Source organism: Miniopterus schreibersii (assembly GCF_964146895.1).
Source record: "Miniopterus schreibersii genome assembly, chromosome: 19".
NCBI lineage: Eukaryota > Metazoa > Chordata > Mammalia > Chiroptera > Miniopteridae > Miniopterus > Miniopterus schreibersii.
The window spans coordinates 32,556,839-32,578,750 of record NC_138119.1 but is presented as its reverse complement, the minus strand read 5'-3'; the positions used below and the strand labels follow the sequence as shown (position 1 = coordinate 32,578,750).

Sequence of the window (21,912 nt, the reverse complement as noted above, 5' to 3'; positions counted from 1 at the left end):
GCCCAAGGAAGCCCATCAGAGACTCAGCACCCAAGGTATTTACTGGGGTTGGTCCTGTAGGCACCTTTGCCCAGCACATCCTGTGATTCCAGAAGGAAAGTGGGTGTTCAGAAACCATATTGTTTGGGCACAGTGAACACTTACTAACTTTCAGTTAATTGTTGACTGGGAGCATTCCCAGAGCCAAGTTTCCTGATGCCAGCCTTACAAACAGGCCTCTCTAAGGACAGCAGTCTCAGGCTCGCTATGTTAACTCTCTCCTGCACAATTCCCTCCCATCTTTTTTTTCCTGGCCATTTAGTTTTGGAGAAACCAGATTGTATGTCTAAGTAGAATATCTCACAGCAGGGATTTTGTTGATTGTAGCCCTGTTGTGTCCTTTAACATGTCCTTTTGTTCCTTATATTTCCTATAAATTAGTTATTAGTTGTAGAAGCAATCAGATTCTAGATCAGTAGGGCTACAAAATGACATTCTGATTTTCTTTACTTGTTAACTTGAATATTCTATAAAAAGAAATGCTCCCTTATCAATTCTTCGGTTACTCTGAAGTTCAGTTCCTGCATGAAAAGTTAAATGCCTGGTTCTTTTCCTTTATCTCCCAGTTTTCAAAATACCAACTTGACTTTTTAGGATCCTCCAAAGGTGACCAATGAGTATTATTGTGAACTCATGGATTTAAGCATATTTGATGTGTTTCAATCCATTGCCCATATTATTGTTTTGATGCTCACAGTGGGCCATCATGAGCCTCTTCAGCCCTGCTGAGTTCTATTTTTTTTTAAATCCTCACCCTACAATATTTTTCTGTTGCTTTTCAGAGAAAGTGGGAGAGGGAGAGAGAGAGAGAAATGTCGATGTGAGAGGGACACATCTATTGGTTGCCTCCCACATGCACCCCAACTGGTGCTGGGATCGAGGTACATGCCCTTGACCTGAATCGAACCCAGGGCCCTTCAGGCCGCTGGCTGACACTCTAACCACTGAGCCAAATTGGCTAGGGCTGCACTTTTTTTTTAAAAAATATATCTTTATTGATTTCAGAGAGAGGAAGGGAGAGGGAGAGAGAGAGATAGAAACATCAGTGATGAGAAAGTTGTCATTGATCGGCTGCCTCCTGCAGGCCCCCTGCTGGGGATCAGGCCTGCAACCCAGGAATCCAACTGGCATCCTTTTGGTGCACAGGACAGTGCCCAACCAACTGAGCCACACCGGCCAGGGCCCTGCTGAGTTCTTTTGATACAACCCCCAGCTGTGTCTATAGCTTCCTTAGTTTCTTATATGATAAGATGTTCCAGAGTCATTGTGTGTATTTCTTGTCCTAGTTCTGGAATCACTCATTTCTCAAAGGCGTCCTGCTTCATTTTAGTGAGAAATGGTATTTAGGGAACACAGTCTGAATGTCAGGATGTTCCTTACTACTGAGTAAGTCATTGTTTCTAGACCTTATCAGTGGACAAAACTAGGAAATATGTCTCATGTTTCTTTGATGTTTCTGTGTTTTAGAGTAAAATACTTCATGAATCCTTATTGATATTTCCAATTCAAATTTACAGTTATAGAACTTTAACTCCCTTATTTTATTTGACTTCCCTGATTTTTATTTATATCTCTTACGCTAAAAATTTTGGCTCCTAAGGACATTAACATAATTATTATTTGTTTTATTCTAAAATATATATAATGGTTTCAAAAGAGCAAAATACAATTACTCTACTAAAAGCAGTTAAAGGTTTTTCTTACAGTTTTTTTTACCCTGCAGGTACATCCCACTAAGAATGTACCATCAACTTACTGTGTTTTTAAAAAGGTCATTTGGGATGTATTTCCTTTGTGTGGTTTGTGCTACCAACTGGTTACACCAGTTTATTTACATCATGTTGCTTTCCAGTTTAGAGATTGTTTTGTTTTGTTTTGTTTTGTTTGTCATTTTATGCCTTAAAATGGTAAGGGAAGTATGGTCCCTTTTTTTTTTTTTTTTTCTTTTTTTAATCCTCACCTGAGGGGCATGTTTTTTACTGCTCTTAGAGAGAGAGGAAGAGAGAGGGAGAAAAACATTGATGTGAGAGAAACAATTGGTTGCCTCTCATATGCGCCCCAACCATGGACTGAACCTGCAGCCTAGGTATGTGCCTCACCAGGAATTGAACCCACAACCGTCTGGTGCACAAGATGACGCGCCAACCAACAGAGCCACACTGGCGAGGGCTAGAGATTGCTTTTTAAACTTAATTTTGTTTTATACTTGTATAAAGTAGTTATGTAGTTCTAAAGCCAAATATAGAAAATAAGGCCTATCATAGAAATCTAGCTTCTATTCCTACCACCTCCACCTTGTTGCCTCCCTCTTAACAGGTGATTTATGTCTTTAGTTTTTGGTTTATCCTTCTGTTTGCTCCTACAAAATATAATTTAATGGGTAATATTTACATCTCACCCTCTTAGATGAGTGATACTTACCTATAATTTAATGAGTAATATTTACATCTCACCCTCTTAGATGAGTGGTACTTACCTATAGTGCTATCTGTTCTCACCTACGTATACGTACTAAGCACTTTTTTTCCATCTTGTTTTTTTCACTTAACAGCGTAACTTGGAGATTATCCCACAGTAGCAGTATAAAGAGATATTCCTCCTTTCTTTCCTCCTTTCTTTACAGTGCATGGTACAGCATTGTGTGGATGCATTAGAGAACTTTTTGATGGGGAAACTGAATTGTATAGTCTAACAGATAATCATTTGTTGCAGTCTGGATAGGAAAATATACTACCAGGTAAAGAGAACCAGTAATCTAGTAATGCAGCCAAGTTAACAAGTAAGCACCTCTGTGGGTTACAGAAGTCACAAGCTGTGGACTAGAAGTATGGTCTGGGGGTGTCAGGGACAGCTTTGCAAAGCAAGTAGAGCTTAACTGATGGAACATTAAAGATAGGTAGGATTTAAGTAGACGGAGAAAGATGTTCCAGACTTGGGGGGGATGGTGTAAGTAGAACTCTAGGCTCTACAAGTGAATGAGAGATGCAGGGACTTGTGAATAAACCAGTGGATTTCGAGCAGAAAGATATGTAAAGAGCAGGTTGGAAACTGCATCAGGGTTCACTTATTGAGGGTGCTGACTGCCAGACCAGAAAGTTGAGCATCTAAAACACAGCTTTCAACCCCTGATATGTCTGTTCAGAAACACTCAGTGGTTTCCCAGTGGTGGGATTCTGAACAAGGGTAAGACTTCTGCGCTGTGCTGCCAGACTACTCCTACTTAAAGTTGGGGTGGGGGATAGGGACTTAAGTGAGGTACTCGCTGTCACAAACGAAATTTAAGCATTTGGAGGTAGGATACATAGGACTTGTTCCCTATCTTTTAATTCCTTTCTGAGGCGGAGGAGAAGGAATGAAGAGGGACAGGAATATCAAAAGATCACTAATTTGCAATCTGGGTTCAGGAGTAAGGTGGTAGCATCAGGTCCCAACCCTCTTCTCTGGAGAAGTGACAGTAACACATCTTCCCTTCATTTTCTTTGGGAAAGAACTCAAGGCTTAGGATTTGTGTCGCTAGTGTGCCCTCTAGTGTAGATCTAGTTCGGAAGCTTCTTGGAAGTCGGGAAGTGGAGTCTGGGTTCAGGATGCTGGTAAACTCTGCTTTGTCCAGTTTCTCAGTTTTCCTTCCCCTTCTTACCTCAGGGCATTGCAGGCACAGATGTGGCAAAGGAGGCATCAGACATCATCCTAACAGATGACAACTTCACCAGCATCGTGAAGGCAGTGATGTGGGGACGAAACGTCTATGATAGTATCTCCAAGTTCCTGCAGTTCCAGCTCACTGTCAATGTGGTGGCCGTGATTGTGGCCTTCACTGGAGCCTGCATCACTCAGGTGACGGGAGTGTGTGTGGAGGGGGCTGAAATGGGAGATACGAGGCAAGGGTTAAGAAACGTGGGGAATGCCCATGTACCAAAGGTGGCTAGTTAAATCCTCAGTCAGGGCACATGCCCAGGCTGCAGGCTCGACCACCAGTAGGGGGCGTGCAGGAGGCAACCAATTCCATGTTTCTCACATTAATGTTTCTCTCCCTTCCTCTCTCTAAAATCAATAAAGTGCTTGAGTTAGCACTTACATATCAGCCACTGGGATGGGTACTTGCAAAGTACGTATTATCCTCATTTTACAGGTGAGGAACCCGAAGTTCAAGGAGGTTAGGTATTTTTCTCAAGGTCACTCAGCTAATAAGTGGCCAGACCCTAAGTCTAGGTGGACAACAGGAGCTAGGCCATCTCGAGGACAAGGGTGAGGCTGATGAGTGAGGTGAGGGTGGTTTCTGAGGAGAGCTGAAAGGACTGATTCTTCTTCCCACTAGGATTCCCCATTGAAAGCTGTGCAGATGCTGTGGGTTAATCTAATCATGGACACGTTTGCCTCACTGGCCCTGGCCACAGAGCCTCCCACAGATTCTTTGCTGAAGCGTCGCCCCTATGGCCGAAACAAGCCCCTGATCTCCCGGACTATGATGAAGAACATCTTGGGCCATGCTGTCTATCAGCTCACAGTCATCTTTCTCCTTGTCTTTGCCGGTGAGCCAAGTGTGGGGTGGGGTGAGGTGGTGGTTGGGGTGCCGGATGAAGACGGGGCAGAGAGTGGCCCGAGGACAGGAGGCAGAAGGGAGCAAGCTGAGCACAAGATGAGGAGTCACAGCAGCTCCACTCTCTGAGTGTGTCCTCTCTTCCTGCTACAGGGCACCTTATGCTGGTTTATGTACTTCTGTTAAGAATATCATTTTACCTTTCTTTGTAGATTATAAAACCAAAGCTCGGGTCACATAAAAGTGGCGCCGAGATTCAAATCTATGTTTGCCTGACTCCAGGGCACATAGTTTTACAACCGTGCTGCACTACAAGAAGATAAATATCAACGGAGCAAACAGAGAGGGTCAGATATGTTGAGATCAGGGCTAACATTTAAAATATTTAATAACTAATGTAGCTCAGATACTGACCAACTTGAATGGACACCAGCCATCAGCAGCCAGTATGGCCACACCAACGCGTTCTGACTCAACCTGAGCACTCATTGAGATCATACTTACCCTCCAGTGCTTCCCCTCTCTCCACTAGGTGAGAAATTGTTTGACATTGATAGTGGGAGGAAGGCACCTCTACATTCCCCACCCAGCCAGCACTACACCATTATTTTCAACACTTTTGTGCTGATGCAGCTCTTCAATGAAATCAACTCACGCAAGATCCACGGAGAGAGGAATGTCTTTGCAGGCATCTTCCGTAATCTCATCTTTTGTTCTGTGGTTTTGGGAACATTCGTCAGCCAGGTGAGATTCTAGCTGGAGTGGGGGTAGGAAGTCTGGGGTGATGCAGGCCAGAAGCTAGGAGCCAGGGTTCCCTAAGTACCTAGGAAAAGGAATGAGGGAGTGATGGGGACTCAGGCTGTCGGGTGTTGGGTTCTCCATTGGCTTCCATGTGGACATGGCTCTAGACTTGGAACCCGCTTTGTCAAGTGCTCCAGTGCAAGGCTGCATGTTGGCAGCAGATAAAATAAGGCTTGTAGAATCCTTTCATTATCTTTCTAAAACACAGAAATCTCACAAAGTGACCAAGAGGAGGGTCACTGTCTTCTACCCCTTTTCCATGCCTCTGGTGGTAAGAGGATTGGGCCCTTCCTTCTTGCCCTAGTCAGAGGTAAGACTGTCTCCTTATCAGAGTGTTTAAAGACTGTGTCTGTCTCCCCTTCTCTCCTTCCAGATATTTTCTTTCTCCTTTCCCAACAAGCAAATCAGGACTTAGACCACAAGAATCCTGGGGCAAAGGGTTACGTGGCTCTGATGCCCTTAGCTGGAGGGCTGGCTGCCTGTTCCCTCCCTGATGGCGGGCTGCCCCTTCTCTGTTCTAGATTATCATTGTGGAGTTTGGGGGTAAGCCTTTCAGTTGTACGAAGCTCACCCTGTCCCAGTGGTTTTGGTGTCTCTTCATTGGCATTGGAGAACTGCTGTGGGGTCAGGTGAGTACTGGCCCACCCTCCCTGTGCATTTGCATGGCCTATAGACCTTTTCTCCTTTCCTCCCCACCCCCTCAAGTTTTTTAAATTTTCCCATCTTGTAGGATGCCAAGGTGGAATGATCACTGCCCATCACTTTAGAGGCTTTAGCTCTCTTCTCTAACCAGGCTTGGGACTTCTCTGAGAAGGGAGTGGAAATTTTCAATGAAATTTTGCAAATAATAATAAAGTAAGGGTCTTAGAAATAAAGGAGTTTACAAAGCATATGCCTTTTTCCTAATGAAGCTTCAGTCTGGCACTGGCTACTCTGCTGACATAGTTTAAGGCTCCCCCACCTCTTCTGTTCCTCACCATGGCCTTATCTGGGTTGAAGGCCTGACTTGCAGCTAAAATAAATCCAGACTCACAAGGTCTCTAGCCTAGCATCCATCTCAGAGCATGGATGTTAGATCGACGACCTGAGTTTAATTCCAGCTCTCCTTTTTACAAGTTAAACTTTGAACAAGTTTCTTAACCACTGTGTGCCTCAGTTTCCTCAACTTAGGATAACAGGGTCATTGTTAATTGTTAATCAACAAATCAGTTACTCTACAGAAATAACTTAGAACAATGTCTACTACCCTGTAAGTACTGAGTAAAATGTTAGCTGTTAATATAGTAATATCGTCAGGTCTGGTAAGAGTGTCATTCCCTTCCTAATACCACTTTGCAAGTCCTCTGCTTTGCTCTAACTGACCCCAAAGGTTCCTCCCCAGGGCTGCAGGCTTTCCCCCAGAGACCTGTTTCTTTCATACCTTCTAGATGCCTCCCTGAAAAAGTAGTATCCCTGTTCTAACCCAAGTCCCTCCACCCTGCTCTGTTTGCTGAAGTTCATTTCCCAGTGTGTCCCTAAAGCGGCTTACACTGAGGTGAAGCTTGGTTGTTTCACCTGCTGTTTGAAACTCTCACCTGAGTGTTGTCCGTGACTATGCGGCCTTGATGGCAGATAGCAGCCTTCTGTATCACAGCAGCTCCTTCCAACATCCGAAAGCTCAACTTTGACATTCTTCCTATTTCAAAACCCTTGGGTCCATGCTGGACTGCCCACACAGCCCTTCTTTCCCATCTGAGCCCTGTCTTCTCCTCTCTTATGTAAAGTAGAATTGATTGACAGGCACTAAGCTCACCAAGTGGTTTACTTTGAATTACAAGCCTACCCTACTGCTCCACGGCTTCTGGTATTACTCATGTCCTTCCTTCCATGGCCTGTCCCACCTACTTCCTCACCCAAGTCCAAGAAGGCTTAGTATCCTTTCACTACAGTTTTATAACAAGGAATTACTTTGTGTGTAGTAACTAAGAAGAGGCTCGTTCTTTTCCAACACCCTCTCTACCCCTCCTTCATACACATGTAATGTGACCATCCAGTCCCCAGACTTGTTTTCCCCCAGGTCCTGGTCTCTATGTACCATGCATCGTAGTTCTGCTTCCCTGAAAAGACACCTGGCATAATGGAAAGGAGGAACTGAGACAGGGGGAGAAAGAAACGGAACTAGGCAGATGACTAGTCCAATTCTAGAATATAAGTTGTCTTTTGGATGCCCATAAATACGGGAAACCTTCCTGAGGTCCTCTCAACTCATAGGCACTCAGTAAATACTGCTGGACTGGACTGGTGCTTCTCCCACTATTCTCGCAGTGAGATGGGTCATAGGGCAAAGAGGAACCTACCCAAGGGCCTGACCCTGATTCTGGTCTTTCCCCTTTTGCTGCACCTTTTCTCAGGTAATCTCCACAATACCTACCCAATCCCTGAAGTTCCTGAAGGAGGCTGGGCATGGCACTGCCAAAGAGGAGATCACCAGGGATGCAGAGGGGCTAGACGAGATTGACCATGCAGAGATGGAGCTGCGCCGAGGCCAGATCCTCTGGTTCCGGGGCCTGAACCGTATCCAGACTCAGGTACTTGGATAGTGGCCTAGCCTCATCCTGGGAGAAGAAATCACCCCACCTTGGGAAGCTTGGGGAGGGCAGCAGCTTTTGGTGGCCAACATTTCTTCCCTTCCCAAGGCCCACTACTAATGGGCATTCCTAGCTCCCTAGCCTTAAGGCAGATAGGGCCAGAGGCAGCTGCACAAGCTCCTCTGAGACGAGAGTAGCTGCAGGGTCTAGAGCATGGGACACTGTCAGTGTAGCCCTTTAGCTTTGGGTTGGTTCTAAAGCCCACTTTGCCACCCTCTTATTATCTTCCCCACTTGAAATTTGAAGTTCATGGTGGGGAATCTGATGGCTAAGTGTGTATAAATGACAATAGTCTCTTAATGCCTGAGTATCTTTTGCAGGATTCAGACTCGCTTCCCAAAAGGGAAGCTATAATTTCTTCGAAGTTTTTTCTCTTGCAATTTCTGAAATGGGAGAGGAGCTGCTCCTGTTGCTTTTAAGTCCCCTGCCTATAGCCCTGCAGAAACTTTGCCCCCCACTTTCCATGCAGCTGTATCTACCTCCTGGGTGAATGACCTGGTCTAGGCATTGCTAACCCTTTCACTTTCCCTGTTCTCGCCTCACATACCTCAATTGTGTTAGTCCTGAGATTCCCACCTCAAGAGACTTTAAATCCCAAGACCTCAAGGGTGCCCTCCAGAGAGCAGGCTGATTCCTCTCTACTGATTGGCTGAAGATCCAGAAGTAAGTTTCACTCTCTGAAATTAGCCTTGCAGATATTTAGACAGTTCCCTAGTCAACCCACCTCTTCTCCTTAGTGCACAGAGAAGAGGTGCAATGGATGTTCTCAACTAAACACCTCCTGAGAACTTGTCTCCCATAGTCAAGACAGCAGGTGGAAGTGGGCAAGAGAGGCCAAGTAGGAAAACACTGGGACTCTCTTCCCTTCTCTGGAGTTTCTCCTCCCAGAAACGGAAATTCCCACAGGGCCTGCACCCACTGCCTCAGGACATCCAGAGCTCCCACCCCCGTCCCACCCACTCTCCAGGCTGCTGAGCCCATCCAGCAGTGGCCTCATGTGCCCAGAAAACCTGGCACCTTTGGCTCCTGTCACTAAGGCCCCAGTGCTTTCCTTTAGGTCTGCTGTTTTCAAAATAACCTGTCTGCTTTTCTTCCCTTCAGGATCCTCTGTTTCCTCCTCTACTATGTGATTTCTTTCCTAGCCAGGATTCCCTTATCCCAGTGTCTCCTGGCTCCTTGCCAGTCTTCTCTTCTGGGGGCTTGAGATTTATGGGTCGTCCTTCCCCCCTCCACTACCAGTTTTCACTCCCTCGACCATGTAGTTCCATTGCCTACATAGCTTTAAGAACACTGCCTTTCCCTATTGGAGCATGAGGCAGTTGGGCCAGAATGGCATTAAAGCCCTGAACTTAGGCAGCAAAAGCAGCCTGTTAAAGACGCCACAGTAACCAAATCCATGCCATTGCAGTGCGCACCTGACTCTCTAAGCAGACAAGGCTGCCTGTGCCAACCTGTATCAGAACACCTAAAGCTCTCTTTTGGTACAATTCTTCAGCCTCAGCGGGGTCCTAACAAAATCCCCTGCATCTGATTGCTGGTTTTTGTTGTCATTCTCATTGGCAACACTTAGGGTGGGAGGTGCTGCCAAGCGGTTATCCCCTCCTGGTCCCTTTAGCTGGGGAGAGCTAAAAGCACTAGAAAGCAGAACTTTGAGAAACAAGGGCTTCAGTCTTGGGAAGGTACAGGAAGATGAGCCCTTATAACCCTAATAAGCGCTGAGGAAGATGTCTCTACGGCCTCTTCTTGCATGGGGCTGGACCCTCCCTACATGCAGACCCTCCTCCCACAGGATCAGGCTCCTCTGTCCCCTGGAACTGAAAACTGATGAAGGGGTGGTGTTCTAGCTCAGAGTCCAGAAACTAGCCCTCAACATTTCAGGGCCTCTCAGGGAGCTTTATAAGTAAGAATAACTGCCTCACAAGGTGCTTGCTTTCCCACCTTCTCTCCTGGGGAAATGCAGTCAGATGAGTGGAGTCAGCACCCTTCCAGCATTCCTGGGAGACTGCCCACCGGTAGGAAGCATGTGGGCTTTGTAAAGGTGATTCTAACAGATTCTGAAGGATAAAGGAATTCCTTTCGATTTGTCCCTTGTTACTTAAGGGTCAGGGTAAGGATGGTAGGTTTGGCCGAGGCCCCACACCCAGACCATTGTTGGAAAATAAATGGCATGAATTGCTTCTGTCTCAGAGGAGCAAGGCCCTGGAGACCAGAAACCACTGTCTAGGACTAGACTTGAAGCTGCTCACCACCCACCTAGCAACAGCTCTTTCTGCCCCTCCCTCCTGCAGTCTAGCTGCTCAGTTATTGTCGGCTTTTCTGCCAGACATTTCTGGATCTCCAATTCATTGATGCAGCTAGTGGCATTCTCTCTAAAGAGCCTGGCATTGGATTTCTGAGCTCCATCCTCGGTCCCTGTCCACCTCAGACCAAGGTCTCAGAGAAGAAACCCAGAAGAGGGTGAGCCCAGCAACTCATGGTTCAGGAACCTTCCCACTGTGGTCACCTGTGTATGGGCTACTCCATGCCTCTGTTTTTTCTTTAAACACATGAGTTATTTTCCTGGAAAATCTGTAAAAATAGGTAGTTGATTTAATTGGTTTAGAGGTTCCTGAGCCTCCAAATTCAGTAATAGATACTTTTTCTTCTATCGTAAATTGCATGCCTTATTTTTTAAGAGTACAGGTGAAAACAGTGAATAAGCTGTCACTGTCTGTGAGGCATCATGGAGTGTGGATGTCCCTTTAAATGTTAGACACTTTTGGACACCAGCTCCCCTAAAATGACCTTCACGGGCTAAAAGGGGAGAGCAGACTGGATTCTGGCTGGGTATTCGGACTCCATGCAAATTGTTCCTTAAATGAAGTGTGATGTGCCATGGGCGCGTTTCCCCTGCCCCCCACCACTGCCTTGTGTGTGAGGGAACCTCTGGCTTTCCACCTCCTGCCCCGTCCCCAGCTCCTTCCGTGCCCCCCCAGCCCTCCGACGCGCCCCTTCGCCTCCTCCTCCTCTCTGACTGTGGAGCAAAGCTGTTTCACTCTCTGATTCTTTGCAGATCGACGTAATTAACACATTCCAGACGGGAGCCTCTTTTAAGGGAGTCCTAAAGCGACCGACCATGGGTCAACACCTTGATGTAAAACATGTTCCTAGGTCATCCTATGTAACAGTTGTACCAGTCAAATCTTCCCCCACCACTTCTGTTGCTGCTGCTGTTTCATCTCCTACTCTGGGCAGTGAGTGATAGTCTATTATGATGCATGATTTGCTGAAATGACCACAAGAGAGCACGTGGCATCACTTTAACCAACCGTGGTTATCTTTTCCTTTTGGTTGTCCCTTTGACCTTTGACTTAAGGGAAGAAAAATGGGACCCAAAGCCCACCCCCAAACCAGGCTGTGTGCCCTTTATTTATTTATTTACTTATTTATTTACTTATTTATATATTTATAATGTTGCAAAGCTATTAAACCATGATCATTTTAAAGACAATAGTCCTGTTTTCTGATTGTTCCTCTGCATTGCTTGTTTCTTCCTTGAGTTTTTTTGTTTTCGCTTTGATCAGATAAGTTGCTGCTCCTCTCCTCTCCTCTCCCGCTCCTTCGAGTCTAAACTCTCCCCCCTTAGGCTAGATGTGAGGTCAGGCCGGATGAAAGCCCAGGACCTCCCTGCAGTTGGGGGCAAGTTTGAGACCTCCTAAGGAAGCTAGGAAGGAGCTAGTGTTCCCATGGGTGTTTCTTACCAGGAGACCTGTCATAATTGAGACAGTATTGAACTCTGCCACTAATAATGGTCCTTTTGGCGACCACTCATTGTTAGCTGGCAGTATTGGAGTAAAAGCTACAGCTGAATGTGAAGAGACGAAAGTGTTCAATTCAAATGAACAGGGCTGAGCAGCACTGTTTTATTTTTCAGGGACGTGAAACCAAATTCTGGTTTAAGAGTCAATTAGTTCACATCTGGGTAGGCTAAAGATATGAAAAGGTCAAAATAACTTATTTTTTTTCACCTGTTAAAGCTCTTATTTATTTATTTGTTTATATATTTAGGAATTTCTGAAGAGCAACCTTTTTTTTTTCTTGCTTCTAGGAATAGAATAGAAAATAGAAGCAGGAAGTTTGAAAACTATTGCCTCGCCTATAGTGAGCCCTTCATGTCGCATTTTGCTCATAAAGCTTTAGGAACCCCTCCCTTAGCCAGCCTGTCCATTGAAATGCGATCTGGGCTCAACCAGTGGTGTTCCCATTGGTCGATTATTGGATTCTTGCTAATGCTCATGCCTTCCTATCCCTAGTCATTTTACCTTTCCCAGTGGGATACAGAGAGGAGAGGAGAGAGAAGTCTGTTTGCTGATGGTGCTCTTACAGCATTTGGTAGGAAAGGAATCTCTCTATTAAGTATATTGTGAGCTTCAGAGACGAGTGTTTCTCTCCATTCCTCCTACCCTAGGATATGTTTATTGATTTTAGAGAGAGAGGAAGGGGGAGAGAGAGAGAGAAAAAAATAAGAGAAACATCAATGTGAGAGAGAAACGTCGATCAGTTGCCTCCTGTACACACCCCAACTGGGGATCAAACCCACAACCCAGGTATATGCCCTGACTTGGAATTGGACCGCAGCCTTTTGGTGAACAGGACACCGCTCCAGCCAACTGAGCCACCTGGCCAGGGCAGATTATGTGTTGTCTTTTTAACCAACTGTAGGTGTTCTCATGTGAGGTATTGGCAGGGAGGGGTGGAATTTCATATAAACACATATTTCTTTAGGCCCAAAGGCAGTCAAAGAACTAAATAAGTTTTACCCTGCAAATACCCAAGAGCCTCTCACTCTAATCCTTCCATATTCCTCTCTTATTTCCATTTTCTTCTAGTTTTGCCATGTCCTTTGAACTAATTTTTGGTTTTTTTTTAATCATACCTTTATGCTAGGAAGGGTTAGTATCAGATATCCTAGCGATTTGAAGGTAGAAAGAGCTAAGCAGAAGACAGAGCCCATTGGGCTCTTGTAGAATTGCTGGTAAAGGGTAGGCTGCAAACCATCAAAGACTAGAAAATCAGTCAGGAGAGACAGGCCATACTTGCTCTTTCTCCAGCGCCCTCTTTCCTTGGAGGCCCTAGAAGTTATAGTCATGCATTTTAAACTCCCCTTTCCCATTTCAGATCTCCAAATGAATTCAGTTATTTATCTAACCTTCAGTAGATAAATCCCTAAGATTTCCCTCTATAGGAAGGCCCTAATCTCTTCTCCTCCCCTGGTTTCTGAAAAGCGAGCAGAAAACTACAGAAAACCAGCTGAGGAAATGGAGTCTTATCTGTCAGTTCATTGAGCTACAGAGAGTGGCCCTTAGCATTAAGGTCTAGCCAGTTGGGGCTCCTGAGTCACGAGGAAGGGCTGATTTGCTGAGTGGAGAGAGCCTAAAGCTTTCACAGCACTTGCCTCACGAGCTGTCTTGTTTCCCGTACACCGCTCATGCACCCGCCAGCATGCATTGGCAGGGACGAGACCTGGGGTGAATTGGTGATGGTGTGTCTTTGTGATTGTTCATCGGCATGTGTTATGTACTCTCTGAGGCCAGTGTTGGACTTGAGGAGCATTCTGGCACAGCCCTATGCCCTCTACCTAGTCACCCTTTTCTCCACCCACCAGGCCTCCAGATGCTACTCCCTAGCTTTCTGACTCCACTTCACTTGAGCTTCCCTTGCAGGTGACTGGTTTCCCTCTAGATTCCAGAAGTCCTGCAGTCTAGCCAGATGGCTGTTCCTTGCTCCCCCAAAGAAGAAAATGTCCCTATTTTTTTCATCTACCCACCCCCAATTCATTTTTATCTCCCTTATTGTTTACCTGTAATAGTGTTACGATCACCCCAACAGGTGAGAGGAAAAGCCAGCATATTGGGCTCCACAGCCTCACTACAACCCCAGTTTTTAAAAATCTGTTTTCTATATTAGACTTCACATATAGTTATTTTTATAATGTACTCAATGCTTAAAACAATAGAAGCAGGAAGTTTGAAAATCACTGATATCGAAGATGATCAGCTGCTGGTATAAAGGTACCTCTGCTCACCTGCAGCACTTATTAGAAATTTTGAGATCGCAAGAGCAGGTGAACATTATGGGCTATGGGATCACTCCTGCTGGGGGGGGGGGGTGTAATGGCTTTGAACCCATATCTCTTGACCAGGGCCAAGGGAGAAAGCATTGGGTTTAGGTTTACTTAAACCAAGTTATCCTGCTCGAAGTTTGATGTAGATCAGTTAAAACTTGGGACCTCCCGAAGACCAGATGGAAACTATTCCATCGAATCTCCCCTAGATCTGGATCAGAGAACATGAAAGGTACAATTCATGCATCAGATGGTTAATAGGAATCACAGAAGGAGGGAAAAGTAGGTCTCTACTTTCTGTTCAGCATGGTGAATGTGTGCCCTGGTTCCTTGGTTCTGCTTGGCTGAGGTGTTGAACTGATTCTGTTGAGTGGCAAAGCATCCTTTGCCCTCTAAGCTCTGAGCACTCTCAGTCCTGGTGGGTCTGCCAGGCTGTCACAAACTAAGGAAAGATAAGGACAGCCTCGCCAGCAGACACAACTTTAGTGAGCCTTCTCTGCACATTATTTTTGAAGGCTCTCTACAGTGATAGGAAGGACTGGGCAATCCAACCAGACTATTCGCCTGACTCTCTGTACGCTCTGCTGTCTCCATGTTCTTACCTCTTCTCCAGGGACATACTCTTTGGTTAAACAGCAGAGGAATGAAAGAGGTGCCCCAACCCAACACTCACCATTCCTCCCTATCCCCCTCCCCACTTCAACAGTTTTTCCTGTGTTACTCCCATTTCTTTTCCAAGGAAAAGAATTTTTTAACAAGACTAGGATCAGCCAGCTCCCAACAACAAAAATCGTACAATTGCTTTCTTTCCCCCTGGCCTCTGTCTCCAACCTGTCGGGATCCAACTTTCTCCCCTGACCCCAGTCCTACTAAATCAGGTTCTAAATTGTCCCTTAGAGAGACCTGCAGTTCAGAAAAGCAGACTGCCAAAGCAAGTCCCGATGGGTAAGGCACAGGCTGGTCACAGAGATTAATTATGGTCAATTTTTTTCATTTTTCTAAATTGACTGGATCCCTTTCCCTGCCCAGTAAAACTACACATGGTTCTTCCCCCTTCGTCTTCTTCATCCACCCCGTTGGACAAGTCACTTGTTTGTAGCACTGCCCCCTGGATTGCGCCCAGCCAGGCCCCTCCTTTTTCTGTTCCACATAAGATCATGCTTCTCTTTCTGGAAAAAGCTGCGAGGCTGGGCAGAGTTGCCATGTATCAGAGGCATAGAGGGTGTCCGAGTGTGAGAGCCAGGCCTTCTCTGTAGTCAGGGGGAAGGCGGCTTTTGATACCTTCGATACCCGTGTTTCATCTACATCTCCCAGGGGAGGGACGGAAGGAAGGGGACAGGGTGGAGGTTGCGGGATATAAGTATGTGTGTGTTTGCCGATGAAAGCAGTTATTTCATTGAAAAGTATAAGTTTTAATTCCTTGCATGCTGCTGACACAAACGGAGATTGGTTTGTCTGCCTTGCTGCATTGTATCCATAGTCACTCATCGCCCGAAGTGTATTGTGTACAGATTGGTACGTGTTTGGCTCTTGGAGGGTTTTAAACAGATAACTAAACCTCGATGTGTAATTTTTTTATTCCACATTCACAAAATGTTGGGCCTCAACACAGAAATCCACATGTCTGAATCATCTTTTAAATTTGGCTATGAATTTGCACCTAGTTCCAACCCTTGTGACCTCTGTTCAAAAGAACTAATGAATCTTTTTGTCTCCTGTTTCATTTTAAGAGTGGATTGTTTGGGAATGCTAACTTTGCTTTGGGTTTTCTATCTTTTCAATGCAGCTTTTGAAACATCCCAGTTGTTTGCCATTACTCACCTCACCCCACCCCAATGCTTGAAATTTGAGCCACGTAAATGTTTTTAGTGTTCCATGATCTCTTCTTTTATGTATGGTTGTTGTTGTTGATCAATAACGTTTTGTAGTTTGGGTTTTGTTTCTCTCCTCAAACCACCAGTTTCTTGTTCTACTGGCCAATTCTCATACCTGTATTTTCTCACCCCTCTCTTCCTCCCCCTGGTATAGATCAAAGTGGTCAAAGCATTCCATAGTTCCCTCCATGAAAGCATCCAGAAACCCAAGAACCAAAACTCCATCCACAACTTCATGACCCACCCTGAATTCGCCATAGATGAGGAGGTGCCACGAACACCACTCCTGGATGAGCAAGAGGAGGAAAATCTTGAAAAGGTTTCTAAGTCTGGGACTAGGGTGCTCCTGTTGGATGGTGAGGTCACTCCATGCTCCGACAGAAACAGCTCTGTGATGGTGGATTGCAGCCAGGTGCATATTGTTGCCTCCCCTTCGGACAGCCCTCCACACAGCCTGGAGACATCCGTTTGAACTTCATTCTGACTCCCATCCGTGCTTTCCCTATTTCCTACTCATCTCTCCCATCTATAAGGTGATGATGGGACTTTTCACTGTCGTGCCAGCTGCTCCCAAGTATGCGTGAGCCCCACCTGACCACGAAGAGGCAAAGAACAGACCTACAAGGATTTCAACTTAAACTTGAGTTGGGGTTTGTAGCAGGGCCCAGTCAAGCCCCAGGCAGGTAGCAAAGAGTAGAATCTACTCCTTGGGTATATCAGTTGTCATTTTTAAAGAAATGATATGATCCTCTTGGCATTCACCCCAACCCAAATTCTCCCCCAGTATTCATACAGATGTTGCCATCTCCTGACTTCTGGATTTTACCCTACGAGTCTGTGCCATGTAAAACTTCACTTAAGGGTTCAGAGAGACAAATATTCTCAAATGAAACGTGTGGGAAGCAGGAATGGAATGTATGGAATTAGCTGAAAGGGCGATTGTTTTTAAAATTGTTTTCCCATCTTGAAAGCTTACACCTAAAGCCCTCTAGCTCTTTGTACCCTTCCAGTCAAACTTCACCACACTCTCTTGAGTATTGTCTTCCTTACCTTCACTTTTTTTTTTTTTTAAGTTGTGACGATTAAGAAAATGGAAAGGACCTGAATGAATTGAGTCAACTTTGGCCATTCCCCCTTCTGGACCTTACGGAACCATTGATTTAGTTCTAGAGGCAGACAGGCTTTCTTTGCTAACGGGGTCTTTTGAAGCAATTGAGAGCTAGTAAGAATGTGTTAGGTTATCTAATTCTAAACTTGTCGGGTATGTGTGGTTTCTAAGTACTAGGGAGATCAGCCTTGACCGTGAAGCTTGCATATGTGTGGTATGTAGTTTTTACCGTAACCCTGAGATTTCTCTTCTTTCTAAAGTGGTGGCAAATGAATCTATTGAGAAAGACCCTGCCTCTTAACTGAACTTGGATATTGAGGCCCAGAAGTTGGCTGGTCTAGGACAAGATAAACCATCAAAGCCAACTCTTGTAGAGTCCTTGAGGTGACCACTACTGCTTTCAAAACCATCTACCAAGGCTCTTCCAGGGAAGGACCTGATTGTTGGGGAAGTGAGTGTTGAGAAGCCTTGGAGATGCCAAAGGGCCATTCTAACAGGATCTGAGAAACCTGAAACCTTGAGCTTAGGTGCCTGGGTACCAGCTTTGATATTCCCTTCAGTTGTCTAACTCTACTCTTTGCTGTGTTCCCTAACTTGTCCAGTCTCTGAAAAGTTCCCAACCTTTCTCAAATACTCTGATTTTGAAAATATATATCCAAAGTGGGAAGCTCCAGTGACATTTTGCTTACTTAAAGGAGCAAAAGACCCACCCTGAAAAGCTCTCCTCCATCCTGCCTTCCTTTCTCACATGCCCCATTTGAGCCCCTCTCCAGAACGAGCTCACCTGCTGCACAGTAAAGCCCTGTGCCTTCTTTCCCTGGACACTGCCCACAGCATCCCTCTCGCCTGCCTTTCAGGATGGGGACTCACTAGGAGGTTTTTCAAGTGTTCCTTAATGGGACAAGGTGGAGCCACATTTGCAGCAGCTCCATTTCTATCCCTGTGCAGGGGTTCTCTCGTGTCTGCCAGTTCCCTCCTCCCGCGGGGTAGATGGGGAAGCTGCCCCCTCTCTGCAGAGCGAGGGGAGCGGGGGAAGGGGCTCGAGGCGCTTGTGAACTGCCACACGTCCCTTTGGGAGAGTAAGGGCGCCCGCACCCGACTTCTCCAGCCATTTCTTCTGGATGCCGCCTCTCTCGCGCTTTCACCTGAGCTGACCAAGGTAGGAAGAGTAAAGAAACAATACTCCCTACACATCCCCGTCACTACAGAATTTACCAAATTGGATTTGGGTTTTGTAAAGGTGACACGCGTCAGTGATCTTTTCTCTGTCTGGAACATGAGGGAGGAAAAACAGCTCGTGCAAGGCGTTAGGTGTTCACATGTATATTTATTAAGTACATTGGAAGATTTCGTTCTGTCAAGTCTTTTATTACCTCAGATCAGTTTCAAAAACAAGCCAATAACAAACTTTGGAGGCTATTTTACCATTCCTGCTCCAAAAAGACTCTCATGGTGCCGGACAGGTTACTCCTGAGAGCTTGTGTCTACTTTTAAAGTCAACGGTTTTTTGTGTGTTCTAGTTTCCACAGTAGGAGAGAAAAATATAGAAATATTATGCAAAAAAATATATAGTTTTCTTTAGATCAGAAACTGGTATTTTTTGAGTCAGCCATATGTATTTCATTTAAAGGATTTAAAATAAAGTGCTGTCATGTAACCCTGTGGAGGGAGCACATAACCAGCTGTTTAACATGACAGGTGACTTAGTATATTTGTAATTGGTTTTAAAACCAATGCAGCATAATTCCTTTCTCCAAACAGCCATCTTTATACTTAGGGGGAAAAATTTGTTGGGTTCTAGACTTTTTTAATATAAATTTTGTTGATATGGAATTGAGTAAGTTTAAGTGTTTATGTGCCTATGTTTTTTATATATAAGTTTTTTCTATTCAGTTTCAGTGATCCAACTGGCAGTGAGTAAATATGGCATAAGTTAATACAGCTTTTCCCCAAAATGGTGCTTTGGATTTGAAAAGGGTCTGATGGGGAGAAGGGGAAATATTGTCCTAGATTATTACTCTCCTGAGAAGCCTAGAAAAATGGGCAGTAGACTGGATGGGGAGGAAAGCATCCAGCCAGAAGGGAGAGCCAGCAGCAAATGCAGGTGGGCCCCGCGGAGATGGGTGCCAGGCTCTCTCGTAGCTTAGCGATGAGCGTCAGGGGCCTTGGTTGGATTTTGTTTCTTGGTGAATAGCTGGCAGAGTGGTACCCAAGACATGAACATCTCTTGGGCCGCAAGGATACTCTGATTTGGGGTTTGCGTTTTTACCTCCAACAGGAGGTTCTTTTACCTCCTGTTGTCCCTGGAGTTTTCCATTAGTGAGTTTTTCTGCAAGGATCTGAGTTGGGACCTCTTCCCCTTCCCTAGAAGGGTTTCATGCAGTAGATAAGGTGGGGTATAGAGCTCTAAGTGGAAAAAACGAAGGCTGGGTCTAGCCCTGCCTGACAGTCTTGGGGCTAGAGCCTTCCTGTAGGTGCCCTCTGACCTCTGAAATGACTCACATCCCTACAAGTTATAGAGAGCCTACCTAGAAATCCCTCTGGCACTTGTGGGTTCTTTAAGTTTGGGTTTCTTTTTCCCCTTGGGCTTCAGAGGGGAGCGTTTGCACTTAAACCTGAGTGATTACCTCACTGCCCCAAACCCAAAGGGGCGTGGCAAGTTCACACATGCCCTGAAACCCCAAACGCAGAGCTTCCTTTCTTTCCTGCTTCCTTGCCCATCGCCTGAAGCAGCCCATGATGCCCTCACAAAGTGCACACTTCCTCACTTTCACAAGGGACCACCCCACTGCCGTGGTGGGGGTGAGGCATTTCTAAATGCCTGCTATTAAGCCATTCCAGCCCCTCCCTCAAGTAGACCAGACGCCCTCCATTTAGCTCAGTGCCAGTCTTTTTTGCCTTCCCAGCCCTGCTGTTAGGCCTGCTGTCCCCTTTCCTCTTGATTAAGAGAGATGGAGGGAGGTGAGCTCCCCGTGACTGGCTGTTGGCTCATGTTTTCTCCCCATGTGTATGTATGCCATATGTGAATATGCATATATATGTGCCAACAAATCTAACTACTTGGTTCTTTTCAAATCAGCACACAGATAGGAATTTTTTGAGTTTCTTTTTTTTTTTTTTTTCCTGTAACTAGTATAGCAAGCACTGGTTTTTTTTTTTGTATAAAAATAAAAACAAAACAAAAGCTAGGCCATTGTGGTCTGCATGACATCAATAAGCAAATGGTGATAGCAAAGCAATGCGTACCCCAGTGTGTGTTGCCATAATTTGCAGTTCGGCTTAACGGTGCACCCAGCCTGTATTTGCATTTTGATATTATTTAAGCTCTCTGTACAATGTTTTGCATGTATTTATATGGTTCTTAGAAAAAAATGCTATAAACTGGCAAATCTGAAATTGGAAGATGTTATTCCACTGAGGCAGGAAGAACAGAAGAGGAATTTTTTTTTTTAAATGGGAAAAAGGGAGAATTGCTTTGGAACCAATGAAATGTTGCTGATGAGCAGAGATCAGTACTGCTGTGCACTGAGAATAAAGCCCGTGCCCACCTGTAACCGCTGTCCTCAATGTGTCTGCACTTTGGGATAATGTCACTGGCTGGCTGTGGAACGAAGTTGAGAAAGGACGTCATAGTCATGTTGAGGAACACCCCACCCCCCACCCCCGCTGGCAAGCCCAGGACTCGGCTTATTAGTGGCCCCTGACCTCTGCCGGCATCGCCCTTGGTGGTGCGTGGCCTGGTTGCCAGTTTCTTTCCCTTATAGTACGGGCTTTGCTCTGCCCCCTGCTTAGAATCCACGGCCAGGGAACCGGGAGGCTGGAGCTTTGGAAAGAGATGAATTTGGAAGGATTAAGAAAGAGGTGGGCTTGGCAGTCCTTTTCTTTCTTTTCTCTGCTTTATTTATTTTTTTAAAATGAAATTTCTTTGGGGAAAATTTATTCTCCTTATATTAGCACTTTTCCCTACCTTCCCTCTGGAGCTCTCCAGCCCCCACCTTCCTGAAGTGTTTTTGTTTTTAATATGTCTTTATTGATTTCAGAGAGAGGAAGGGAGAGGGAGAGAGAGAGAGAAACATCAATGATGGGAGAGTCACTGATGGGCTGCCTCCTGCACGCCCCCGACTGGGGATGGAGCCCACAACCCTGGCATGTGCCCTGACCGGGAATCGAACCCTGATCCTAGGTCGATGCTCAACCGCTGAGCCACGCCAGCTGGGCGGGCGAAGTTGGTTTTTTTTAATTGTTCCATTCATTGAGTCTCTAGCGTGACTGATATCAGGCCCCAATTTCAGGTCAAAACAGCCTTCTGGCAGGCCTTTAGGTTCTGAAGTTTCATATCTCAGAACTCAGGCCTCCTTCCTACAGCTCTCATCCAGTGGACAATGGAGCTTTCTGCTGTCTTCTAAAGCAAACGGGAGGACTCTGCCAGCTCCCCAAGCCTCCTTCGGACAGTGTGATGCTGGGGAACAGCCCCCTCCCCTGCTGCCTAGCAGGCCGGCGGGGAAGGAGGGCGCAGCCCCGCGGGAAGAGGCTTCCGTGTGAGAGGTCTTATCCCCACTTTCCGGCCTCAGCCCCGGGCTCTCCCCACAGCAGCCACACTGCCCGGCTTGTTCCTCTAAGCCCTGGCCCATTTGGCTCAGAGGGTAGACTGTCGGCCCGCGGACTGAGGCTCCTGGCCGAGGGCACGTACCTCGGATGCAGGCTCCATCCCCGACCCCGGTCGGGGCGCATGCGGGAGGCAACCAGTCGATGTGTCTCTCCCATGGATGTTTCTCTCTCTGTCTCTCTCCCACTCTCACTGGAAAGCAATGGGAAAAATATCC

General features: G+C 45.9%; 1 protein-coding gene across 4 annotated transcripts in view; it reads left to right on the top strand.

The window, feature by feature from the left end:
- ATP2B4 (ATPase plasma membrane Ca2+ transporting 4) overlaps nt 1–20,643 on the top strand; it is a 92,692-nt gene extending 72,049 nt beyond the window's left edge. For 2 of the 4 annotated variants that reach the window (XM_081121834.1, XM_081121833.1), the window contains 7 exons: nt 3,682–3,873; nt 4,355–4,568; nt 5,109–5,320; nt 5,899–6,006; nt 7,768–7,944; nt 11,057–11,237; nt 16,136–20,643. In XM_081121834.1, the coding sequence (XP_080977960.1) occupies nt 3,682–3,873; nt 4,355–4,568; nt 5,109–5,320; nt 5,899–6,006; nt 7,768–7,944; nt 11,057–11,237; nt 16,136–16,161 (1,110 nt within the window). In that variant the 3' untranslated portion in view covers nt 16,162–20,643. The remainder of the gene's footprint in view (nt 1–3,681; nt 3,874–4,354; nt 4,569–5,108; nt 5,321–5,898; nt 6,007–7,767; nt 7,945–11,056; nt 11,238–16,135) is intronic. The other 2 variants (XM_081121832.1, XM_081121831.1) reach the window with 1 other exon arrangement.
- Nucleotides 20,644–21,912: the final 1,269 nt, after the last annotated feature.